This window comes from Ovis canadensis, chromosome 10, assembly GCF_042477335.2.
Source record: "Ovis canadensis isolate MfBH-ARS-UI-01 breed Bighorn chromosome 10, ARS-UI_OviCan_v2, whole genome shotgun sequence".
Classification (NCBI taxonomy): domain Eukaryota; kingdom Metazoa; phylum Chordata; class Mammalia; order Artiodactyla; family Bovidae; genus Ovis; species Ovis canadensis.
This window is the reverse complement of record NC_091254.1, coordinates 99,789,672-99,811,947: the sequence shown is the minus strand read 5'-3', so window position 1 is coordinate 99,811,947 and position 22,276 is coordinate 99,789,672. Positions and strand designations below refer to the sequence as shown.

The 22,276-nt window shown below is 59.9% G+C and overlaps 1 protein-coding gene across 7 annotated transcripts in view; it reads right to left on the bottom strand.

Moving 5' to 3' along the window:
* The window catches only part of MCF2L (MCF.2 cell line derived transforming sequence like), a 91,378-nt gene that overhangs the window by 60,017 nt on the left and 9,085 nt on the right, over positions 1-22,276 (bottom strand). The window contains exon 1 of one of the 7 annotated variants that reach the window (XM_069602041.1): positions 6,449-6,578. The exons of 5 other annotated variants lie outside the window; for them this stretch is intronic. In XM_069602041.1, coding sequence (XP_069458142.1) covers positions 6,449-6,527 — 79 coding nt within the window. In that variant the 5' untranslated portion in view covers positions 6,528-6,578. Of the gene's footprint in view, positions 1-6,448; positions 6,579-22,276 lie in introns of those variants that run through there. One more of the 7 variants, XM_069602049.2, reaches the window with a different exon arrangement.

Here is a 22,276-nt window from a genome sequence, read left to right as displayed (position 1 = left end):
GACAGTTCATGACCAGACACAGGGGCCTCCTGCTGAGCCGCTGGGGTTAACCTGCTGTCTCCTAAATACCTGATTATGTTTTAAAAGTGTTGCTAACCAAACTCTAGGACTTCCCTGGTGGCTCAGATGGTAAAGCGCCTTGCTTACAAGGCGGGAGACCTGGGCTCGATCCCTGGGTCGGGAAGATCCTCTGGAGAAGGAAATGGCAACTCACTCCAGTACTCTTGCCTGGAAAATCCCATGGACAGAGGAGCATGGTGGGCTACAGTCCACTGGGTCGTAAAGAGTTGGACACGACTGAGCGATTCCCCAGAAGTCAGCTCTGCGTGGGATCTCGGTCACAACCGGAGCGTTTCTGTCCTGCACACTCACAGCCTCGAATTCCTGAGCATCTGAGATTTCGCAGGACTTTCCCAGCAGTCGGTGGGCACTTCCTCCCCAAGACCCCGTGAAACATCTCAGGCGCCCGGGAGCCAGGGCTTCACGCAGGACGCTGGCCACCCTCCCGTGTGAGCAGCCGGGGATGCTGAAGGCTGCCTGAGAACCGGCCTCTTGCTGCTGGGCCCAGGGGTGTACGTCACGCAACATGACCTCAAATTAGCAGGAAATGCCTATCAGTAACCTAAGGCTTTTGGCAGTGAAACAGCCGAGCTGCTCCTGCCAGGGAGCAGAGGGTCACTCGGAGCCGGTCTGATGCCAAGTGAGACGCTGGGGGACTGAAGAGTCAGTCCTCCCAGGGTGCACGCGGGCTGGGAGCAGTGCCATCCGAGCCTGCGGACTGCCTGCCCCTTGTCTTCTCCGGACACGTGTACACAGCAGGCTCCTCCACAGGGCCGGCGGGTTCCCGGGGGGTCAGAACACAGGGGAGGTGCCCCAGCCCCCCAGCCTGGCAAGGCATGGGCCAGCACCCCTCCCTGGCCTTCCCTTGGGCGGGCGCCCGGCCACACAGGCAGAAGGCCCGCTGTCCTGGCTGCCCGGCGGGTGCTGAGGTCTGCAGGGCCCATCCCGACGGCCGTCCGCTCCTCACACCTCCGCCCACTCGTCCCTGGCTCCACTCTCGGCCACAGCCCGGGCTCCACCCCGGGCCCCACCCAGCGGCGGTTCCCAGGGCCGCCGGGCGGCCAGCCTCCGTGTCCAGTAGGGCGTCGAGGGGTGATGCTTCCTGTCACTTCCAAGGACATGTCTTCCTTCTGACAAAGGAAGCTCTGGGACTGGGCGATGGGAGTAACCTCGCTACGGCCCCAACACTCGGAGGCTTCTGTGACCTGGAATAAAGCTGTCCGTGGAGAAACAGGCCTGTAGAGTCTGGAACTGGTTGCCCTTAACAACGAGCTTTTTAAATGATATGCTTACATTCTTACATAACGGTCACGGCACAACTGACGGACGTCTGGAGATGATGCCCAGGTCAGATGCCTGCGTGTGTGTGAGGCACTGTCGTGTCCCACTCTGTGCGACCCCAGGGACCGCAGCCTGCCAGGCTCCTCTGTCCATGGGATTCTCCAGGCAAGAACACTGCAGCGGGTTGCCACTCCCTCCTCCAAGGCAGCTTCCCGACCCAGGGATTGAAGCTGGGTCTCTGGCATCTCCTGCCTTGGCAGGTGGTCCTTTACCAGCAGTGCCGCCTGGGTCTTAAAACACTGGCAACGATGACAAGGTGATTCAGCTCCTCCCTAAGCATGCTTGCAAAATTCTTTCCAAGACACAGGTTGGGACGCGGCCAGGCCAAATTTTACATAAAGGTTTTCCTTTGTTTCCTTGGGAGCAAGCATGAAGCCCGTGAACTGCTCAGTTCTGACGCCAATCACAGTGAGTGACGGTCACGTCCGAGGACTGCGCCCAGTGAAGCTTCCGGGTCCAGACAGAACCTCGCTGTCCACTCTGCGAGGTGCTGGCCCGGCCTTGGTTCTGCTCCCTAAGCGTCCAGGAGTGACTGAATGAGAGTCCATGGGGACAAGTGATCCTGTCAACAGTAAGGGAGGATTTCAGATGGGAAGACAGTGAGAACTCCACTCCCCTCAGAACTGATGGAGGCGGACAGCCGCACGACCGATAAAGCAAGGAGCCCCACCGTCTCTGCACATTCAACAGCCTTCACTCAAATAGCAGGGCTTCCCTGCGGCTCAGCTGGTAAAGAATCCTGCGGTGCAGGAGACCCCAGCTCCATTTCTGGGTCAGGAAGATCCGCTGGAGAAGGGACAGGCTACCCACCCCAGGATTCTTGGGCTTCCCTGTAGCTCAGCTGGTAAAGAATCCGCCTGCAACACAGGTGACCTGGGTTCGAGCCCTGGGTTGGGAAGATCCCCTGGAGAAGGGAGGGGCTGCCCACTCCAGTATTCCGGCCTGGAGAGTTCCATGGCCTGTATAGTCCATGCGGTCCCAAACAGTCGGACATGACTGAGTGGCTTTCACTTTTCAAATATCAAGCAACATGCTACCCTTAAGAAGGATTCAGGAATCAAGAGGCTAAACAATTCTGTTTTTAAAGACAAAGCATTCTCACAAAAGTAAGGTCATATGAAGGGCCCCAGTTCACCACACCTAGTATCTTTGCCCGGAAGTCATCACTTGGTGACATGTTGGCCCCAGGTCGCCCCTTTGGTGAAAGAGTGCCAAGGCCATGCAGGGCGAGGTCGAGGACGAGGAGCCGGCCCTGCTTTGGGGACTGGACTTGCTCCTGTCACACAGTTACTGACGGAATAAAGCAGAAGCCCAGAACCTTCGCTGACTCCATCTAGAGACACAGGAGACACCTGCTCTCTGGAGCAGAGAAAGAACGCTCGGCCCTTTTTCCAGCTTTACGCTTTCCTGGAGCCTCCTACCCACATGTAGACTTCCTCGCACACGGGTGCATCTGCGGGTCTGGGCCGAGCAAAGGCTCCAGGCCGCAGGCTCCTTCCCCAGGCGCGGGGCCTGGACGTGCCGCTGGGCGCCCTCCTCGCACCGGCCCCTCTGCCTGGATCGTGGGTGTGGTCCTGGCTCCCTGAGTGCCTCCCCTTACTTCTCACTCGCTGGGAGAACCCCCGCCTCGCACCCCTGGGAGGTCAGTCGAACAACAGTTAATCGCGGCAAGGACCGTGACCCGGGCGCCTGCCCACATGAGCTTCTGTGACGTTAACCCTGGAGGCAGGAGCTCTCGTGACCCACTTCACAGATGGGGAGACTGAGGCCCCACTCCTGTGGGGGGGAGGATGCCCACCCTCTCACCCCTCTTCCTGCCTTTAAACCAATCACCTGGACGCCTTTGCTTCAGCTGAGCTTTTCACGAGCTCAGGGCAACTTTGGTCTTGGTGACAGGGTGGGAAGACTGTGGGATTCGGGCAGGATGGGAACGTCGTAAACACCAGCTCGGCCGCCTGCAGCCTGCAACTGAAAGCCTGAATACAGCTTCCGGGGGACACTGCTGTGGGATGCCTGGGGCCTTAAAAGGAATGCGGCAGACGCGTGACTACCACGGACCCAGATGCTGCTGCACGAAGGTCTCAGGACAGCAGCCCAGCCCAAGAGGCCGGCTGAGCAGCTGGGACGGCAGCTGGAATTGGTTTCTTGGATTGTGGTGGAACTGGTGTAAGAGATGGGAAGACAGACGGTGCCAGACTAGAGGGCGAGTGTCCCTGCCGCACTCGAGCCTGGGGGGTGAGGCGGCCTCGTCACTCACGCCCAGCGACGCATCCCTCCAACACGCAGAGGCCCAGGAGTTGCGAGTCCTCACCGGGGACACAAACACTTTAAACACGGTGCGCTTGTATTTTCACCTGGAGAAGGAAATGGCAACCCACTCCGGATTCCTGCCTGAGAAACCCCATGGAGAGAGGAGCCTACATTCCATAGGGTCGCAAGAGTCAGACACGACTGAGTGACTCTTTTCATCCCTCCATGCCTCCATCCACCCTCATCCATCCATCTGGACACTGAAGCATGCATGTTACCACATGTGAAGTGGACGACCAGCGCGAGCTCCATGCTTGAAGCATGCCTCCATGCACGTCGGGAGCTAGTGCTGACCGCTCACGGTCAACCCCGGGGAGGGGACACTAGGGACCCTTCTGCTCAGTGGTTCAAGTCAGGTTCCTGGCCCGGACCGTGAGTATCACCTGTGACCTTAAAAAGGCAGAGCTCAGGCCCCTGACTTCCTGGATCAGAGGCTCTAGGGACGCCCGGGGTCCGGGATGACTGCCTCCAGAAGGTTCCGACTCTCTGGTCTGAACCGCTCTTCCATGTCAGGGCGAGGCGTAATGGACTCCATCCATCAGCCTTTCTCCCTCAAACGTTCGCACTCTGCCACCACCTACTGCTAACCTAGGGAGAAACCACAACAATGGAAACGCTGGAAAGCAGCTCGACTACCCAGAAGGGGAGCCTCGGCCGCGGGAAGGGCGCCTGGCCTCGAGATTCAAGACTGAGAGAGAGCGAGCTCAGAGAATGCAAATTCCCAAGGTCAGCAGCCTCACAGACCACACAGGCAGCAAGCTTCATCCCCCGCTCAGGTGGACTCACCCGATGACGTCCTGAAGGGGGGGGGACAGTAAACCGAGGGCTGAGATCAGAGAGCAGAGGGGCCCCGTGGCGGATGGAGGGCAAGTCCCGCCGGCCCAGGGTGGGCCACACAGTCCAGCTCCGTGCAGCCCCGGGAGGCCCCAGCGCCCAAGCCTCAGCTCCAAGCCCATCCCCACCCCACCCCTGCCCCGAATCTCAACAGCAGCATCCAGGTGACCTCTGTGACCTCCAGTCAGAGCCGTTCTGCTACACAGATCTGCTACACAGATCTGCTACACAGATCTATACAGTGCTGGGGACGCAGATCTGAGCTGCTGGAGGGCTCACGGTGGCCCCAGGGGGGCTCGGCGGGTGGCCCCGTCAACACCGCAGGACACACAAGTCTCAGCCCTAGCTGGTGGCAGCTCCCCCGTCGCGGGAGTGGAAAGTGGGTTTGTGCCAAGGGAGGAGGCAGGTCCTCCTCCAGCCAAGCAGACGGGTGGTCACCAGACCGCGTTTACCTGGGTTTCAGAGTCTTGGCAGGAGGGGAGCCGTCAGCGCACCGGTGTGTCCAAGGACACACAGCAGAGACCAGGGGGCAGTCTGCACAGGTCAGGGGGTGCCCAGCACCGCCCTGCTCCTGGAAGGCAGTCTCCCCGCCATCAGAGTGCGCACGCGTCTCCCCGGCTCACCAGGAAGCCTCCGGCCCTGAGACCCAGGGATGACATCACCCCTTGGACCAGTTCCCGCTGCTCTGTGATCCCGACTGCAGCCCAGCGCAGGGGCGCGAGGATGCCTCCCTCCAGGGCGATGTGCACCCAGCCCGCGCCCCTCACCTCAGCCGTGCGCCGCACGCCACACAGCAGGACTCGCGCGTCAGACCCGGGAGCCACCCTCCTGAGGACAAGGGGCAGACGGCAGAGAGGCTTCCTGTGCTTTGCCCATTTATCACAAGTCCAGTACTTTTAACATCAAAATCACCATTAAACACGGAACAACCCCCAGGGTCTCAGACCGCCACCTACGGTGTGTCCACACAGACCTCGCCACCGCTCTGCTCTCAAATCTGCTGTGCCTCCTGCTTACGATAGAGGGGGGAGAGGCGTGTTCGGGGGGCGGGGGGTGCCACACCTGCACCAAGGGACTGATCCGACCTAACCTCTCGGGAAAGCGCTCCTTAGATGATGAGGCCACAGTCCGTGACGCAGCACAGCAACATCCGGAAAACCTGGCAGCTCACTTTTAACGGTGCCCAACCGTCTCCTCCTCGTTTCAAGGAGGGCCAGCCCGGGCTGACGGGGCCCGCACACGCGCAGGAAAGCTCAGAGGTGACCGAAGGCAGCGCCCAGCCCGGCCAGCACACGGCCCTCCCGAATCCAAGCAGACCGGCGGAACTTCTCCTCAAAGCTAACTGTGAGTCGTCCCTGAGTCGGTGCAGAGAACAGAGCCCATCAGCCACCTCCCTCTGCACACCCAAGCCACGCTCCAGCGTCTGCCTCAGGCTCACACCCTATCTGGTGGAGAAAGACCTCCCTGATGGATCGGATCCTCCCTCCTCAAAACGAGCTTCGACACCCTCCCTCTCCAGCCCCACACCAGCTCGGAAAGCCCCGGGCTCACGTTCTTTTCGAGCCACAAACACGTTTTCGGTCTCCACTGCGACTGCAGCACGAGCAGCCCAACGCAGGCTGAATGAGCAGATTCCAGATCACGGCTCCATGTGCAAACCTGCGGTCGCCCAGAAAGCCCATCACCACCCTGGCATCCTCGCCACCTTCCTAGGCAGAATAAAGTCGGGCTGACCGGCCCAGGGGCCTGTCAGCTGCCAGATCAGAGCCATCATTCCACTGTCCTGTTACCTCTGCTCGGAAAAAGAGATGCAGCCTGCCACCCAGAAACCCGGCGCGTCTCCCGAGACTCAGCACACGATGTCAAGCTCAAGAACGGGCTTGGGGCCGGCGGCTCCTCCTACCCGTGCGCTTGGAAACCGCATTCAGTCTCTGCACCATTTCCTCCAGGGCCATCTCTTCGTGTCTCAGCCAGAACCTCATTCTCCGCAGCGCAGAACAGTCCGGCAGCGCGGGCTTCCTCTGCACCAGAGGTGCTTCGGGGGAGGGGAGGCGCTGGGGAGGGGGCCGCCCGCGCCGCCTGCCCGGGATTGGTCCCCGGCCCCGGCCGAGGGGGCGCGTGGGGGGGCTGCTCGGCGGAAGCGGAAGCGGTGCGCGCCCCGCGTCTCTCCGCAGCCACCTGGGCACCCAGCGAGTGCACCCCCGCGCGGCGAGCAAGGCGCTCCACAAGTGCACCCCAGCCCCCGCGCGCACCCGCGGATCCCTCGACAGTCCCGCGCGCGCTCCCTCGCGCCGACCTGGGCGCTCGACCAGGGCACCCCGCGGGCACCTGAGAGCCCCGCGGGCCGGCGCACGCCGCCGGGACCTCAGCCCGCAGCCCGGCCCGCCCCTCCAGCCCCGGGTCTCTGCGCCCTCCCCGGAGCGGAGCGGGGAGCCGCCGGGCCGCGAGCACGGAGCCTGCCCGCCGTTACCTCCGGCGGCCCCCGGGCAGGTGCAGAGGCCGCAGCAGCCGGGCGCGCCCTCCCCGCGTCGCCGCATGCCGCCCGCGCCGCGCCCCCGCGAGCTGCTCGGTGGGTTCGCGGTGGTCCGGTGGCCGCCGCCCGCCCAAGGACTCGAGGCGTAGGAGGGAAGCGCGCGCCCAGGCTCCGGCCCCGCGATCTCGCCATGCTTGGCACGAAGCCACCCAGTTCATTCTACACCCGGCGCCCTGCAGAAGCTAGTCATGCGTGTGCCCGGGCCCAGCGCCACTTCCCAGGGAGGCGCGAACCCTGTGTGCGCCGCGGGCCCTGGCCGGGCGTCTTCCCACCGAGGGGCCCGACCTTACAGATGGAGTGTTTGAGGAGCAGGCGCCTGGGAAATTCACGTGGGCAGCTCGTGTCAACACACGGTGTGCCCACATCCCAGGTGGGGGGTGGTTTGGAGAGGAAGGTGGCCAGCCCCCAAGGGCTTGCTGACCCCCGATGTCCAGCTGCAGTACCAGCGCCCCCCGCTCCCCACGCTTCTCCGGCTGACCACCGTTCCCTTCATCCGAGGTTCCCCCTCACTCGCTCTCAGCCTTCCTCTCTGTGTCCTGGGGCACCTTGCTCTGGGGCATTTCAGGGACCCAGCAGCCAACACCGCGGCTTCAGGCTGAGTCTGCTGGCCCCTGTGCCCGGGTGTTTGCTCAGACGGTCCGGACGTCATTTTGAGGGTGTTCTGTAGCCGAGGCGAGTGCGTAGACTAGCAGGCCACCCTCTCTGCTGCAGGTGGGCCCTGTTCAATCAGTTGAAGAGGGAAAGGCTGGCGTCCTCGAGGCAGAGAGGATTCTGCCTCTAGAAGGACCAGACTCAGCCCTTCCCGGGCCCACCCTGTGGCTGCGCTGGACGCCTCAGACTTACAGCCTCCACGGTCCCCTGACCGTCTCTCCCTCCCTCCTTCCCCTCTCCCTGAGTCTGTATCAAACTTCTGCTCTCTCTTTATATTACAGCATACTCGGCACTATCTTGCTGCAGGTCATTTACTGTTGACTGAAGTGTAGCCGTGGTAACAATCCCATCAGACGCAATGGAGCACTTCTGTGTTCCACGGACCCTCCTAAGCAGCCCCTTCCTGGTGTGAACTGATTCAGTCTTCAGAAGGATCTAGGAGGCAGGCGCTGTCTCTACCCTGTTTAAGAGAACACAACTGCACGGAGACATCCAGTAACTTGCCCAGGACACACAGAGGTGCCGGAGGCAGGCTTCAAACTCAGAGGTGCATAAACACAAATCTAAAAAGCAGGCTTTGCTTCAGGGAAGCACTATCATGTACCAGCTGGAATGTCATCCCCCAGGTCTCTTACAATTCAATAAAGGGCAGTTAGGCAATGGCCCAGACCCCACCCCGCAGAGAGGAGCTTCACCCACGTGTCCCAAGGGCGCGGCTCATCTGCGCCACAGCTGGGCCTCCCAGAGAGCAGAGGCGGCGTGGCGCCCAGGTGGCAAGGCAGAATGCAAGATGATCCCTGGCTACCAAACACATCCTCTTAGCAACCGTTCCGGAAAGTCAGCCTGAAAGGGAGGCGAGAAATAGGAGAGCTGAAGGGTGCAGGCCGGGTCCAAGGTGGGGGCTCTGGGGGAGGCGGAGACACCCGCCAGGCCAGGCAGGGTGCAGCTGCGTCCTGCACCAGAGGCTCCCACGTGGGGCCGGGGCAGCAGGGGAAAGCGGACGCTCTGAAAGAACCCGCGGCCTTGGACAGGCAGCGTCACCTGTGACCGCACCTGTGAGCCAGGGCACGGAGCCGGCGTCCCTCTGAGGAGGGCATCCCGGGGATCTTAGGACACACCCGCCTCTCCCAGGCATCTCCCCCCAGGTCCTGATGAGCAGGCCGTGGTGGGTGGGTGGGGGTCCCTGCCCCCCAGGAGTCCCCAGGATAAGCCCCTGGCAGCTGCCTATCCTGTAACTCAGGCCCAAAGATGGAGACGGAACATCCAGAAAAAAGGCAGGATTCACCTGGCCTGCTGGGGCAGAGAGCAGCTGTGGGGCGGCCAGGACAGAGCGTGAGGGCCGCTGGGCGGACGTCAGGGACCAGACCAGACCAGGGGAGGCACCACCTCACAGCTGCCAGAACAACCTCATCAGACAAGTGCTGTGCGGAGGCAGAAAGGGGAGCCCCGTACACTGTTGGTGGGAGTGTAAATCCAGGCAGCCACCATGGAAACAGCAAGGCGACGCCTCAAAAGACTGAGAACTGCCATATGATCCAGGAATGCCGTTTCTGGGCGTTTCCCCCTGTCCAAAAAGAAGCAAGAACATTAATTCAGGAAAGCAAAAGCACCCTATGTCACCTGCTGCACTGTATACGATAGCCAAGGTACGGGAGAAATCTAAGTGTCCGGCGATGGACGAATGGACAGATAGGGCGTGGTGCACACAGCGGAACAGGACTCAGCTGTCACAGAGTGGAGTGTGGATGGCAGTCCCGTGCAGGGACCCTGGGGGACGGCGCCGAGGTGCCGGGCTCCAGCACGAGGCAGCAACACTGCCTCGTGAGGTTCCACTTCGTCACGAGGCAGGTGGTACCGTTCTCTCCACAGAAGGGAGACGGCGACTCGCTCGCTGCGGTGCCCACTGGCACATGTGTGTCTCGTCGTCACCTAAACTCACAGGATGCGGAAGCCAGTTAATTCCATCTTGTACCTCTGTGGGGGCCTGCTCATGAGAGAGCCCAAACGGGCTTCCACACAAAAGGGGCAGGGGGTCCCCCGGCTGAGCTGCGGTGCAGAGGCAGCCACCGTCGAATCGGCTTCAAGTGGGGTCACACTGGTCCCCAAGAGACAGCCCAGCAGGTCACCCACAGGAGCACGCGTGTGCGCCCAGTCCCTGCCCGCGCCCTGCCCCAGGGAGATGCCGGAGAAGAGCACCCCGTTCACCCTGAGAGGGCGGGGGGCAGGTGCAGGGCGGGTGGAGACAGACGTCTGCGATCAGGGCCGAGCCCTGAGACAGGACTGAGGCTGATCTAATGGCAGACACTAACAGGCAGGTGCTGGACTCAGCAGAACATCCCCAGGAGGACCCCCTCTGCAGGGACCGAACGGCCCGGCCCCAGTCCTCAGGCCTGCGGGGTCCCAGCGCAGTTCAGGGGGCCAGCAGACCGAGGCTTGTCTCACGAGGCCCAGGCCAGCCGTCACCTCCGCGGGCTGGGGGCCTGCGTCTCCAGCTTTGCCTTTCGGGGCTGAGACAGGCCCTACATTCCTGAGGGCAGCAAGGTGCCCAGCGGGTGTGGGTTCTAACAGAGAACGCAAAGCTCAGGGTGCTTCCCCGCTGGTAATCTCCCCCTCTGCAATTTACAGGGCCTTCTAAGGGCAGTTCCACAAGAGCCTCTGGTCTGAGAGATGCTCTTGGTCTGGGAGCGGGCAGGTGGGGACGCCCCCCCCCACCCCCCCCACCCCCCCCACCCCCCCCACCCCCCCCACCCCCCCCACCCCCCCCACCCCTCCCACCCCCCCACCCCGCCCAGGAAGGGCTACATCCCAGCTCAGCCCTGCTCTGCAGGGCTGCAGGCGCCCCATGTAGGACAGGACCTGGGGGACCCCCAGCGCCTCCCACTCCTGCTCGCAGGGACCCGGAGCACCAGCCTCCTCGGGTTCTGCGTTTATTCTAAGGGTGTCAGCAGACTGGGGTCCAGCCCAGCTGCCTCCCTGCAGGCACCTTCGGTGGGTCTTCCAGGGCATCAGGCCCTCACGTCTCCTGGGGCCCAACCAGCCGCCAGGTCAGAGAGGCTCCGCCCGTTCAGGCGCAAAGAGGTCGGTACGTCTCCCACGTTCCCCAGGCAGCTCGGAGGCCACAGAGACTTAGCTCCCGCCGTCCCGGGGGCCAGACGCCCAGGACCGAGGGGCCGGGACGGCAGGGCCTGGAGAGGAGCCCCCAGGACCCCTCGCTGCAGCCTCACACAGGAGGCGGGGTCGGGGATGCTCTGGGGCCCTTCTCCAGGGCGCTGATCCCGTCCTCGGGGCTCCACCCTCACGACTCCAGAGGCCCCGCCTCCTAAGCACCCCCACCACGATTTCAACATATGAACTTTGGGGGACACAAGCAGTCTGACCCCAGCACACCCCCCTGGCCCCCAATTCCTTGTCCTCCTCACACGCGCCCTCCCCTGCAGCTCCCCGGCCCCTGCAGGCCTGACTCGTAAACCCCACAAAGTGGGTCTCGCAGCCTTTGTCCCTGGCTATCTGCTTGCATCACTCAGGGTAACGTCCTCCAAGTCCATCCACGCTGTGACAAAACACAGGATTCCCCATTTTTAAGGGTGGGCGACTTAGGCAGGCGTGGCCTGGGGACGTGGGGTGTCTCCTCTGCAAGGCGGCAGTGGTCTTGGCTGCCTTCCTGCCCGGGACGCAGGGCCTGGAGCAGAGGGTGGGAGACCCAGGGCCAGAGGCCAGGGGAGCCGGGGCGGGGGGGCATCTCCTTCTGTCGCTGAGCTGTGTCTGAGGTCGCGGCGGTGAACTCTAAGCCCCCCACCAGTGCTCTGGACGCTGACAACCTCACCAGGTGATAAGACAAGCGTGGGAAAAGCTCCAGGCTGGAAGCAGCTCAGAACTTCCTGTCCACCGAGCAAGGCCAGGCGGGTGGCCGAAGGAGACTCAAATGGTCCTGTCGGGAGCACACTGGGCACAGCCACAGTCCCCCGGGAGGGCGGGCGGCCCCCTCCCCAGCCCTGCCGGTGCCGTCCAGGGCGCAGCCCCACTTCTGCCCGTGTCTGCCACTGAACCTTGTGTCTCTGCAGAGGTGAGCCCTCGAGACGAGCTCACAGCCCTCGTCTTGGACTCCCACAGCCCCCTGGACCGTCAGCCGCTCCGTGCGCGTCTGCTGGTGTTCACCTCCACCTGCCAGACCTGGAGGAGACGGACACCAAGGCCAGACCCCGAGGACGGGGGTCCAGTGGCCAGCCCTTCACCACGGCACAGAGGTCAGGGCTGGAAGCGTCCCTTCCACCAAGACCACACGGAGGAAGGACAGTTGCCGAGACAGGGCCCTGGCCAGGCGCCGCGCCCCCACCCCAGCAGGGAGCAGGGCCCGGAGAGGGGGCACCTGCTCTCCAGGCGGCCGCGGCAGCCGCCTGCCTCCTAGCCGCCCGCGCCCTGCGGTGGAGCTGAGATCCGCAAGAGGAAGCCGCTCACAATAGAGTCACGGGGGGCAGCGATAAGGCAGGCTTCTGGGCCGGGCTGACAACAGGGTCACGGGGGCAGCGATAAGGCAGGCTTCTGGGCCGGGCTGACGCACTCGGTGCTGTTTATACCCCTGCCCCAGGGACTCTGATCCAAAACAGTAAACCCGGGAGAACATGCCAAGCTGTGATCAGGAAGCTGCTTTATTACTCCGTTTAGAAGATTAGTAGCGACAGCTTTAACTGCATCACACATGTTCAGATTCTCCCCACCCAGCAAGCCACGGAATACGAAAGCCCCAGGCGAGGAGGTGTAGGCCCTGAGGCTCTGCAGGGGCTCGGGGGCCACAACGGGGGCCTCAGTGTCCCCCGCGGATGTGGTCACAGGGTCAGCAGAAAAGACGCAGGGAGCGGGCGCCTCGCTGAGGCTGCAGGGAGCAACACGGAGGCTGACTGAATCATACGCAGCGACACCATGGCGCCCACTGGGCAGTGGGGGGGGCAGTGGGGGAGGGGAGGGACAGTCGGGGAGGGGGAACCGTGAGGGAGGGGAGGGAAGGGAAGAGGGGATGGAGGGACAGTGGGGGAGGGGGGACACTGGGGGAGGAGAGGGGCAGTTGGGGAGGGGAGGGGCAGTCGGGGAGGGGAGGGGCAGTGGGGAGGGAAGGGAAGAGTGCAGGAGGGGGGACAGTCGGGGAGGGGGAACCGTGAGGGAGGGGAGGGAAGAGGGGATGGAGAGACAGTGGGGGAGGAGGGACAGTGGGGGAGGAGGGACAGTGGGGGAGGAGGGACAGTGGGGGAGGGTGGGGACAGTGGGGGAGGGGAGGGGCAGTGGGGGAGGGGGCAGTGGGGGAGGGTGGGGCAGTGGGGGAGGGGAGGGGCAGTGGGGGAGGGTGGGGACAGTGGGGGAGGGGACAGTGGGGGAGGGTGGGGACAGTGGGGGAGGGGGGCAGTGGGGGATGGGAGGGGCAGTGGGGAGGGGAGGGGCAGTGGGGGAGGGTGGGGACAGTGGGGGATGGGAGGGGCAGCGGGGAGGGGAGGGGCAGTGGGGGAGGGGGGCAGTGGGGAGGAGCAGTGAGCACTGTTGCTCTCACACAGCCCATGGGGCTCCCGCACAGCAGGAAGCAATCACCTTGGAACTGGGCTGGTGATTTGCCTACACTGAATATTTAAACGCAGCTGATTTAATTTCAGAAATGTCATTTTTTCAAGCCTTAACTTACAGGCAGTATTTTCCAAGGTTCAACAAACAGCAAGGTCACTGAGATTGAGTTAACCTACCTTGACATCTATTTACACGTGTGGATCTGAACCTATAACTCCATAGCAACTATTAATTGAATCCAGTCAAGGTCACAGTCATCTAAAAGGAAATCTCTTCCCCGCCCCCGACCCCCCCCCTTCCCACTTCGGGTAACACGGCGCACGCGCGTGTACTTGCCGGCAGTGAGGGGCTGGGCTGCAGGTTATCACCCTCCTTTTCAGAAGCCGACTGCAGATTCACGTGCAGCCGTAAGACACACCCCCAAGTGACCGGTCCCCGCGGTTACAGCCTGCGGAGCTGCACCCCAGCGCAACGCAGGGCTCCTCATCCCACACCACCCGCCTCCCACCCCTCCTGAGCCCTGGCGACCTCTGCTGCCCTCCATTTCCAAGGGGACTCAGCCCACAACCCGGTGGGATGAGCTCGCTTCACTCAGCCCAGCTCTCTGCAGCTTCATCGGGTGGACCGGCGCCCCTGTTTTGCCCCTGTTCTTGCTGAGTGCTTGGCGCTCCACGGCGTGGAGGGACCACAGCTTTTTCTAGCTGTTCACCCGCTGAAGGGCATTAGTTTGGGGCTACTATGAACAGTAGCGACAGTGTGATCACTCACCTAGAGCCAGACATCCTGGAATGTAAAGTCAAGTGGGCCTTAGAAAGCATCACTACGAACAAAGCTAGTGGAGGTGATGGAATTCCAGTGGAGCTGTTTCAAATCCTGGAAGATGATGCTGTCAAAGTGTTACACTCAATATGCCAGCAAATTTGAAAAACTCAGCAGTGGCCACAGGACTGGAAAAGGTCAGTTTTCATTCCAATCCCAAAGAAAGGCAATGCCAACGAATGCTCAAACTATCGCACAATTGAACTCATCTCACACGCTAGTAAAGTAATGCTCAAAATTCTCCAAGCCAGGCTTCAGCAATACGTGAACCGTAAACTTCCAGATGTTCAAGCTGGTTTTACAAAAAGCAGAAGAACCAGAGATCAAATTGCCAACATCCGCTGGATCATCGAAAGAGCAAGAGAGTTCCAGAAAAACATCTATTTCTGCTTTATTGACTACGCCAAAGCCTTTGACTGTGTGGATCACAATAAACTGTAGAAAATTCTGAAAGAGATGGGAATACCAGACCACCTGACCTGCCTCTTGAGAAATCTGTATGCAGGTCAGGAAGCAACAGTTAGAACTGGACATGGAACAACAGACTGGTTCCAAATAGGAAATGAAGTATGTCAAGGCTGTATGTTGTCACCCTGCTTATTTAACTTATATGCAGAGCACATTATGAGAAATGCTGGGCTGGAAGAAGCACAAGCTGGAATCAAGATTGCCGGGAGAAATATCAATCACCTCAGATATGCAGATGACACCACCCTTATGGCAGAAAGTGAAGAGGAACTCAAAAGCCTCTTGATGAAAGTGAAAGAGGAGAGTGAAAAGTTGGCTTAAAGCTCAACATTCAGAAAACGAAGATCATGGCATCTGGTCCCATCACTTCATGGGAAATAGATGGGGAAACAGTAGAAACAGTGTCAGACTTTATTTTTGGGGGCTCCAAAATCACTGCAGATGGTGATTGCAGCCATGAAATTAAAAGACGCTTACTCCTTGGAAGGAAAGTTATGACCAACCTAGATAGCATATTCTAAAGCAGAGACGTTACTTTGCCAACAAAGGTCCGTCCAGTCAAGGCTATGGTTTTTCCAGTGGTCATGTATGGATGTGAGAGTTGGACTGTGAAGAAAGCTGAGCACTGAAGAATTGATGCTTTTGAACTGTGGTGTTGGAGAAGACTCTTGAGAGTCCCTTGGACTGCAAGGAGATCCAACCAGTCCATTCTAAAGGAGATCAGCCCTGGGTGTTCTTTGGAAGGAATGATGCCGAGGCTGAAACTCCAGTACTTTGGCCACCTCATGAGAAGAGTTAACTCATTGGAAAAGACTCTGACGCTGGGAGGGATTGGGGACAGGAGGAGAAGGGGATGACAGAGGATGAGATGGCTGGATGGCATCGCCGACTTGATGGACATGAGTTTGGGTGAACTCTGGGAGTTGGTGATGGACAGGGAGGCCTGGCGTGCTGCAGTTCATGGGGTCGCAAAAAGTTGGCCACGACTGAGCGACTGAACTGAACTGAACTATGAACAGAGCTAATAGAAGCTTGCGTGTGCGTGAGCCCGTGTGAACGTTTCCTTCCTCTGGGATAGACGCCCAGGAGTGCGCTTTGCTGGGCTGGGTGACAGCCGTGTGTGGCGGTTTCCTGGCGGGCAGTTTCCAGACGGCTGTGCCCCTGAACATTCATCGCCACCGACACAGAGGCCGGCACCTGCACCCCAGCTTCCAGAGCCGCCCCTGCTCTTCAGGGCAGCCCGCGTGAGGGCGTGCGGGGCGGCTCGCAGAGGCTGTGCTTTCCCGAGCTCCTTTCACCTGCAATCAGCACCTCTTCACTTCTGCTTCCCGCTTCCTGCCGGGACTGTCTGCTTCTATGCTGGTGCGCTTTGAGACTTTCTTTGTGGCCTGCAAGTATTTTCTCCTGCCTGTAGGTCATCCTAGCGGGGGCCTTTGGAGAGCATACGTGTTTCATTTTGACAAAGTCTAATTTACCCATTTCTCCTTTCACCCTGTTTTTGGCATCGGGTCTGGGCACTCTTCGTGTGTCCCTAGGTCCTGAATATCTTCTACTATATTTTTTCTGCACTTTTACAGTTTTGTGCTTTGTGCTGGAGTCTGGGGCCCCGCTGACTCAATCTCTGTGTGATGTGTGAAACCGAAAGTCACCGTCTTCTGTTGGGTTGGTTTTCCCTGTGATGTCCGACGGCTCCGGGCCACTTGCTGAAAGGCTGTGTCTCCTCCACTGAGCTGGCTGCCCACCCCCGTCGGGAAGCAGTGGGCTTGCTGTCTGACTCTCTGTTCTCCACTGTCTTCTGTCCCTCGAGCGACTCCTCCCGTCCTGATGGCTGTGGCAGAATAATCCCTGGTGTCACAACAGCTTCTCCTCCTCTCTTCTTACTCAAGACGTCTTAGGTATTCTAGCTCCGCTGACTTCCCACACAAACTTTATGACAGCCTTGTCTATAATTTTTTTGTTGTTGTTGAGATTTTGATAGGAATTCTGCTCATTGGTTTGGAGAGAATTGACGTCTTTACTATATCAAGATGTCCGATCCGCAAGCGAAATGTGTCTCTCCGTTTATTTAAATCTCTCAGTTCCCTTGTCAGCATTTTCTAGTTTCACGCTCTGTTCATGGTGTTTGGAGCTGCACCCAAGCATTTCATTTCAGGAGCATGTGAATGGCATTGTATTTTTAACTTTGCTGTCCATGTTCACTGCTATCCAGAGGAATACAATAGATTTTTCCAGTGTTTATCTTGCATCCTGCAGCCTTGCTTACCTCACTTATTAGCTCTAGGAGCGTTTCTGTAGAATCCTCGGGATTGCATAGTTAGATAATCACGGCGTCTGTAAACACGGACTGTTTAATTTTTCCTTGCCAATCTCCTTGGCCTTTATTTCCTCTTCCTGACTCGCTGCACCAGCTGAACTTCCGACCCGCTGCTGAGAACACAGCTCCCGACCGTGCGGCGGCGAACACAGCTCTGACCAGTGGGTGCAGCCTCAGCTGCAGGAGTTCTTGGTGAACATTTACTGGCAACTTAAGGAAGCTCTTCCATGTTCCTGTTTTCCTAAAAGGGTATTGAATTTTGTCAAATACTTTTTCTACATTGATTGAAATAAGCATGTGATTTTTTCAGTTCATTAAAGGGTGGATTACACTGGTTAATTTTCAAATATTGATTCAGCCTTGCGTTCCTGGATTAAACCCAACTTGGCATGGTAAGTGATCCTTCCTATTCGCCGCTTAGTTCTGTTTGCTAATATTTTGTTATGGGCTCTTGTATATTCATGAGGGATGCTGGCGCACGGTTCTCGCGTGGTTTTGTCAAGTTTGGGCGTCAGTATAACACTTGCCTCATAAGATGACCAGGAAGAGAGTGTGAAGAGCTGGCGTTCTTTAATGCCTGGTAGAGCTCCTGAGTGAGACCATCTTGATCTGAATATTCTTTTTTGAGAGTTTTAAAATTATGAATTCAATGGGTGTAATAGGTTCAGACTACTCAAATTAGCCTGTTTCCTGCAGACTGGCTTGTGATAGTCTGTGCTTTTTAAGAAATGTTTCTCTGCCTCTAGTTTTCAGACATTCGACTCTATGTCTTGGTGTGGTTTGGGGGAAGTTTATTCTAACTGGGGTTCTATCACCTTCTTAAATATTTGGGTCTGTGTCTTCGGCAGTCTCCTGCCTTTATTTGAGTATTTCCAGCCCGGCCTCCTTCTCTCCTGCAACTCCAAGGACGAGAAGGTCAGGTCACGGAGATCCCCTCGGCTCCCCGGGTTTCCCTGCAGCCTCTGTCCTCCGTGGTGTTCAGGGGGTGGTTTCTCTTCAGGTTCACAAATTCTTCTTGCTGTCCTCTCCCTTCCGTCGTTGAGCCCACCGACCGGGATTTTTTCTTTCATTGCTGTATTTTCATTTCCGAAATTTCCATTTTCTTCCATCTTCTATTTCTTTGCTGAGATTTCTCAGTTTTCCCTTTTCCAGCAACGCGTTCTGTGCCGGTGGCTTCGACCTGTCTGCCGGGTGGTCCTGCCGTCTCTTGCGTTGGGTGGCCCTGCCTCTGTTGACATCTCTCGCCTTTTCTCTTTCCGTTTGAGATTTTCCTGGTTCCTGACGTGACAATCGGTTATTGGAGGAAATGTGGGGCTTTGGTGTACGTTATGAAACTCCTGAGTTTCAGAAAAATCTGTCGTGGCTGACTTTCTCTGGGTGCCGGCAGCCTCTCGTTACTGCTGCGGGTGGGGGGTCCTGGTTCCTGCTGAGGCGGCGGTCCGGCCTCCCCATGAGGCCTCCTCTGAGCCCCAGGGTGGGGGCTTGGGGCTCCGCGCTCTGCTCCCCACGTCCCACTGTCCCGGTGGGGGCGGCCTTGTCCCGGGGCGGCGGGCAAGTCCTGGGCCCACGAGGCCTCCTCTGAGCCCCAGGGCAGGGGCGCGTCCAGGCTCCCATGAGGACTCCCTGCGTGGTCTGCACCCACTTCGTGTCGGCGTTGGGACAGGACCTGTCATCACTCACGGGAGCAGGGGGGCCTCGTGCACCCCACCACAGTGCAGGCAGGAGGCTGGGGTCCTCCGCTCCCAGGGCCTGGCGGGCAGAGGGCAGTGTCCCCACGGGGTCTGGCAGGGCGGAGCAGGGCCATCCAGAGGCTCAGCCCTTCCTGCCCGGGTCCTGGGGGAGACGGCAGGCCTGGCAGGGAGTTTCCAGCTGCAGGTCCCCCGGCGCCAGCCTGGACCACCGTGTCCTTCCTGGCTGGTCTTCTCCGTCTCAGAGCCTCTCAACTCCCTCACAGGTGTGGCTCAGGGGTCTGTCCTTAGGGTGGGACCGGGGGGAGGTCCCCCTGGCCCATCTCCCCGCAGTGGGCTTTCGTGGGTTAAGTTTTACAGCGACCTCAGCGCACAGGCATCTCTTCTGACCCAACAGCCCTGAACACACACCTCCTCTGGGCCTGGGTGAGTTCATTGAGAAAAACTCCAGACAGCAGAGGGGGCTGCCTCTCAATTCCCACATAAGAGGGACCCTGCCCTGGGGGGGCGGCTGACCTTGACCAGGGCCCTGACCTCACGGACCTTAAGGAAGCCTCTGGCCCGCGTCACAGCAAAGTCCCAGGAGCTGGGACAGACACAGCTCTCTTCCTCTGAGCGGCGGGAGTAAAGCCGTGACCTGCCTTTCTTGCCTGCTTCTGGCCCGTCTTCACAATGTTCCATTTGTTCCGGCAGAACGTGGGCACTCACACAGACTTACAGTCTGCCGACTCGTCTGCTGGCAGGGTCTCCAGCTAGTAATCAGGCTCCTGCGGGCCACAGCCATGACTGGCTTACTTACTTTGAGAGTAACGCTCCTGTCATTTTTATTGGAAGAAGAAGAAAAATGACTTTAGGGACATCTGTTGGAGGGCGCTGGCCGCTTTCCTTAGAGACAGTTCACTGCGGAGCAGAATGCGGCTGCCTCCATCCTGACCCTTCAGATGAAAAGGGCTGGACTTGGGGTGTCAGTCACGGGAAGCTCGGGAACCTCAGCAAACACAGAGGGGACGGGATTAACGTTTCGAGGAGACGTCCCCTCAGGCCACGATGCCAGGAAGAGAGAAGCTGGCCCCGGGCGAGCTCAGGTCCTCTGCAGGGAACAACCGCAGGTGCCCACCTGGAGCCGCCGGAGGGGTCCTGGGTTTGAAGAATTAAAGACACGGCAGGTACCCGTGTCAGTGAGCCACGGCCCTGCCCACGCACACGCCTGGGCCTCGTCTTCGTACGTCTAAGAAGAAGGTTGGCACCGCCCCGGTTACCTCTTTTAGCCACCTCACGTACCGTGTGTATACTCCTGCCACACGTCTTCCATCGCAGCCTGTGTGCAGGACGAGCCAGCATCACGCCTGCAGACGACCTGCCCACGCAGCGCGGCCCCGGTGGAGACGACAGTGCGGGAGGCAGGGCTGCGGTTCCCGCCTGCAGACACGCCACCACCGCTTCCAACCCACCTCGAAAGAAGAGCCCCCAAAGACAGAGGGCGGAATCACCGCCTCCCACGAGAAGCACTTAGAAGGAAGACTTCAACCTTCAGAGGTTTACAGGAGAGAGGCTACCGGCAGGGCATCCCCGCTGCCCCCCACTGGCGTGGCACCCGCACCGTGACGGACGGACCAATAACGTCGCTGTTACTGTCAACTAGGCCTTCAGTTTTCACCACAGCTCACTCTCCGTGTCGGCAGTTGCTGAGTTTGAACAAACCACGAGGTCACGCACCCACCATTACAGGAGCATGGAAGCCGGTTTCACTGGCCTGGAGCCCTGTGGCCCCCAGGCCGCTCGGATGCCACACCGCGTGATGTGGCCCCTCCTGGGGGACACGGCGGGAGGGTGACCCACCCTCACATCCCGCTTGCTCGCGCTCCATCCCCTCAGTTCCCTGGTCCTAACCCCATACCCCCGATGCCCACGGAGCCTGCTGCAGCCTAAAAGGAAACACAGCCTCAGAAACACACCCATCAGGAAGGCATAGGTGCCCTCCAGCTTCCAGAGACAAGTTCTGTTCTGAGACGCTCCCTGGGGGGTGTCATCAGCCCCGGTCACCCAGGGACTGTGCCCACTTGCCCCACAAGCCAGCCCCGCCGGGGCCTCCAGTGTCCTCGGTGGGGTCAGCGACTTAGCGACTAAAAGCATCAGCAGCAACACCTCCTTTTACTGTGCTTTGCAGACACTGCATTTTTTACAAATTGAAGGTTTGTGGCAACCCTGGGTAGTCAGAGGATAATTGCCACTTTTTAGCAATAAAGTATTTTTAAAGTATACTTTTTTTCATTCAGACATAGTACTATCACACACTTAACAGACTGCAGTAGAGCATAAGCGGCGTTTACAGACACTGGGAAACCAAAATACTCACGTGATGCTCCTCACCGAGATATGCGCTTTGTTGCGGTTGGTCTGGAGCTGAACCCACAATATCTCTGAGGTCTACGTGTATGCAAATTATGCCTAAATAAGCTGGTATGTGCCAAGCTACATTCGCACGCACACTGGCCCCTCCTGGAAGGTGTCCAGCTTGTCACGCGTCACTTTCTCCTACTTTGCCTGCAGCTGACGGAGAAACTCACAGAGTGCTGGGCTCACCCAGGAGCCACCCGGAGCGGAAGGGTGCTCGGCGTGCACACTCTCCCGGGTGTGAGCTCGCCTGCGTGTGGACTCACTCGGCCACGTGTGAAGTCACTCGCTCGCGTGTAAACTCACTCGCCCGCGTGTAAACTCACTCGCCCGTGTGTGGACTCGCCCGCGTGACTCTCGGGTCGGTGCACAAGCCCGTGTCTCAAGGCCTCCTGGGACCCTCAGTCCCCTTGAGCAGGAGACCCGACTCGCTGCTCGGCCAAACTGAGCGCTCAGGCGTCCCGGCCGCTGACCCGCCGCCTCCTGCAGTTTCAGCCGCGAACGCGAGGCGCGGCGGCCCAGCCCGGGCGGCTCGGCGGCGCCACCTGCTGGCCGGAGGGCGGCGGCAGGGGAGCTGGGGTCACGTGACCGCGCCGGGGGCGCCGCGCGGACCCGCCGCTCCCGCGTCCTCGGGACACTCGCCGATGAAAGTCGGGTCCGTGTGTCTGAGCCCAGAAACGCCGCGCGGTAGACAGTGCGTGGGGGTGGGGAGCGACTGCCCGCAGGAGGGCCTGGCTGTCCCGCCGCGGGAGCCGCTGGGGCGAGGGTGCTGCCCGCGGGTCTGTCCCTGCCCCTCCCGCCTGGTCCCCGGGGGCAGCAGCCCTCGGAGCGGAAGACAAGCCCCCTTTCTGCCGTTCAGCGAGGTCCACGGGTGCACGCGCAAATGCAGGCTCAGAGGTGATGCTTTTCTCCCACCTGCACAACGGGCCTGGGGCGGCCTCCCCGCCCCCGACTGGGGCTCCCACCTTCCGCTCCCGGGGCGCCCAGGGCGGCCCCTCCAGGAAGGCCCCCACAGCCCCCCGCCCCTCCGTCTGCACTGCGCCGCGGAGAGAGCAGGTCCGTCTGCGGGACCTGCGGCCAGGCTGCCGCACAAGCCACACAAAGGCGGACGATCCACACGAAGCGGGATACACCGCGATGACAGGGCTGAGGCCAGGGATGCGTCAAGTTTCAAAGGGGCTGTTTCTGTTTAAACAGAGGCCCTTTCCTCCGAGACACTGGTTTGGGTTCCGGGATCTGTGGCCTCAGCCCCGCGCTGGACACAAAGCTCCTAGATCTACAGAAGCAGTCACACCCGCCACCTCCCGGAGATTTTCC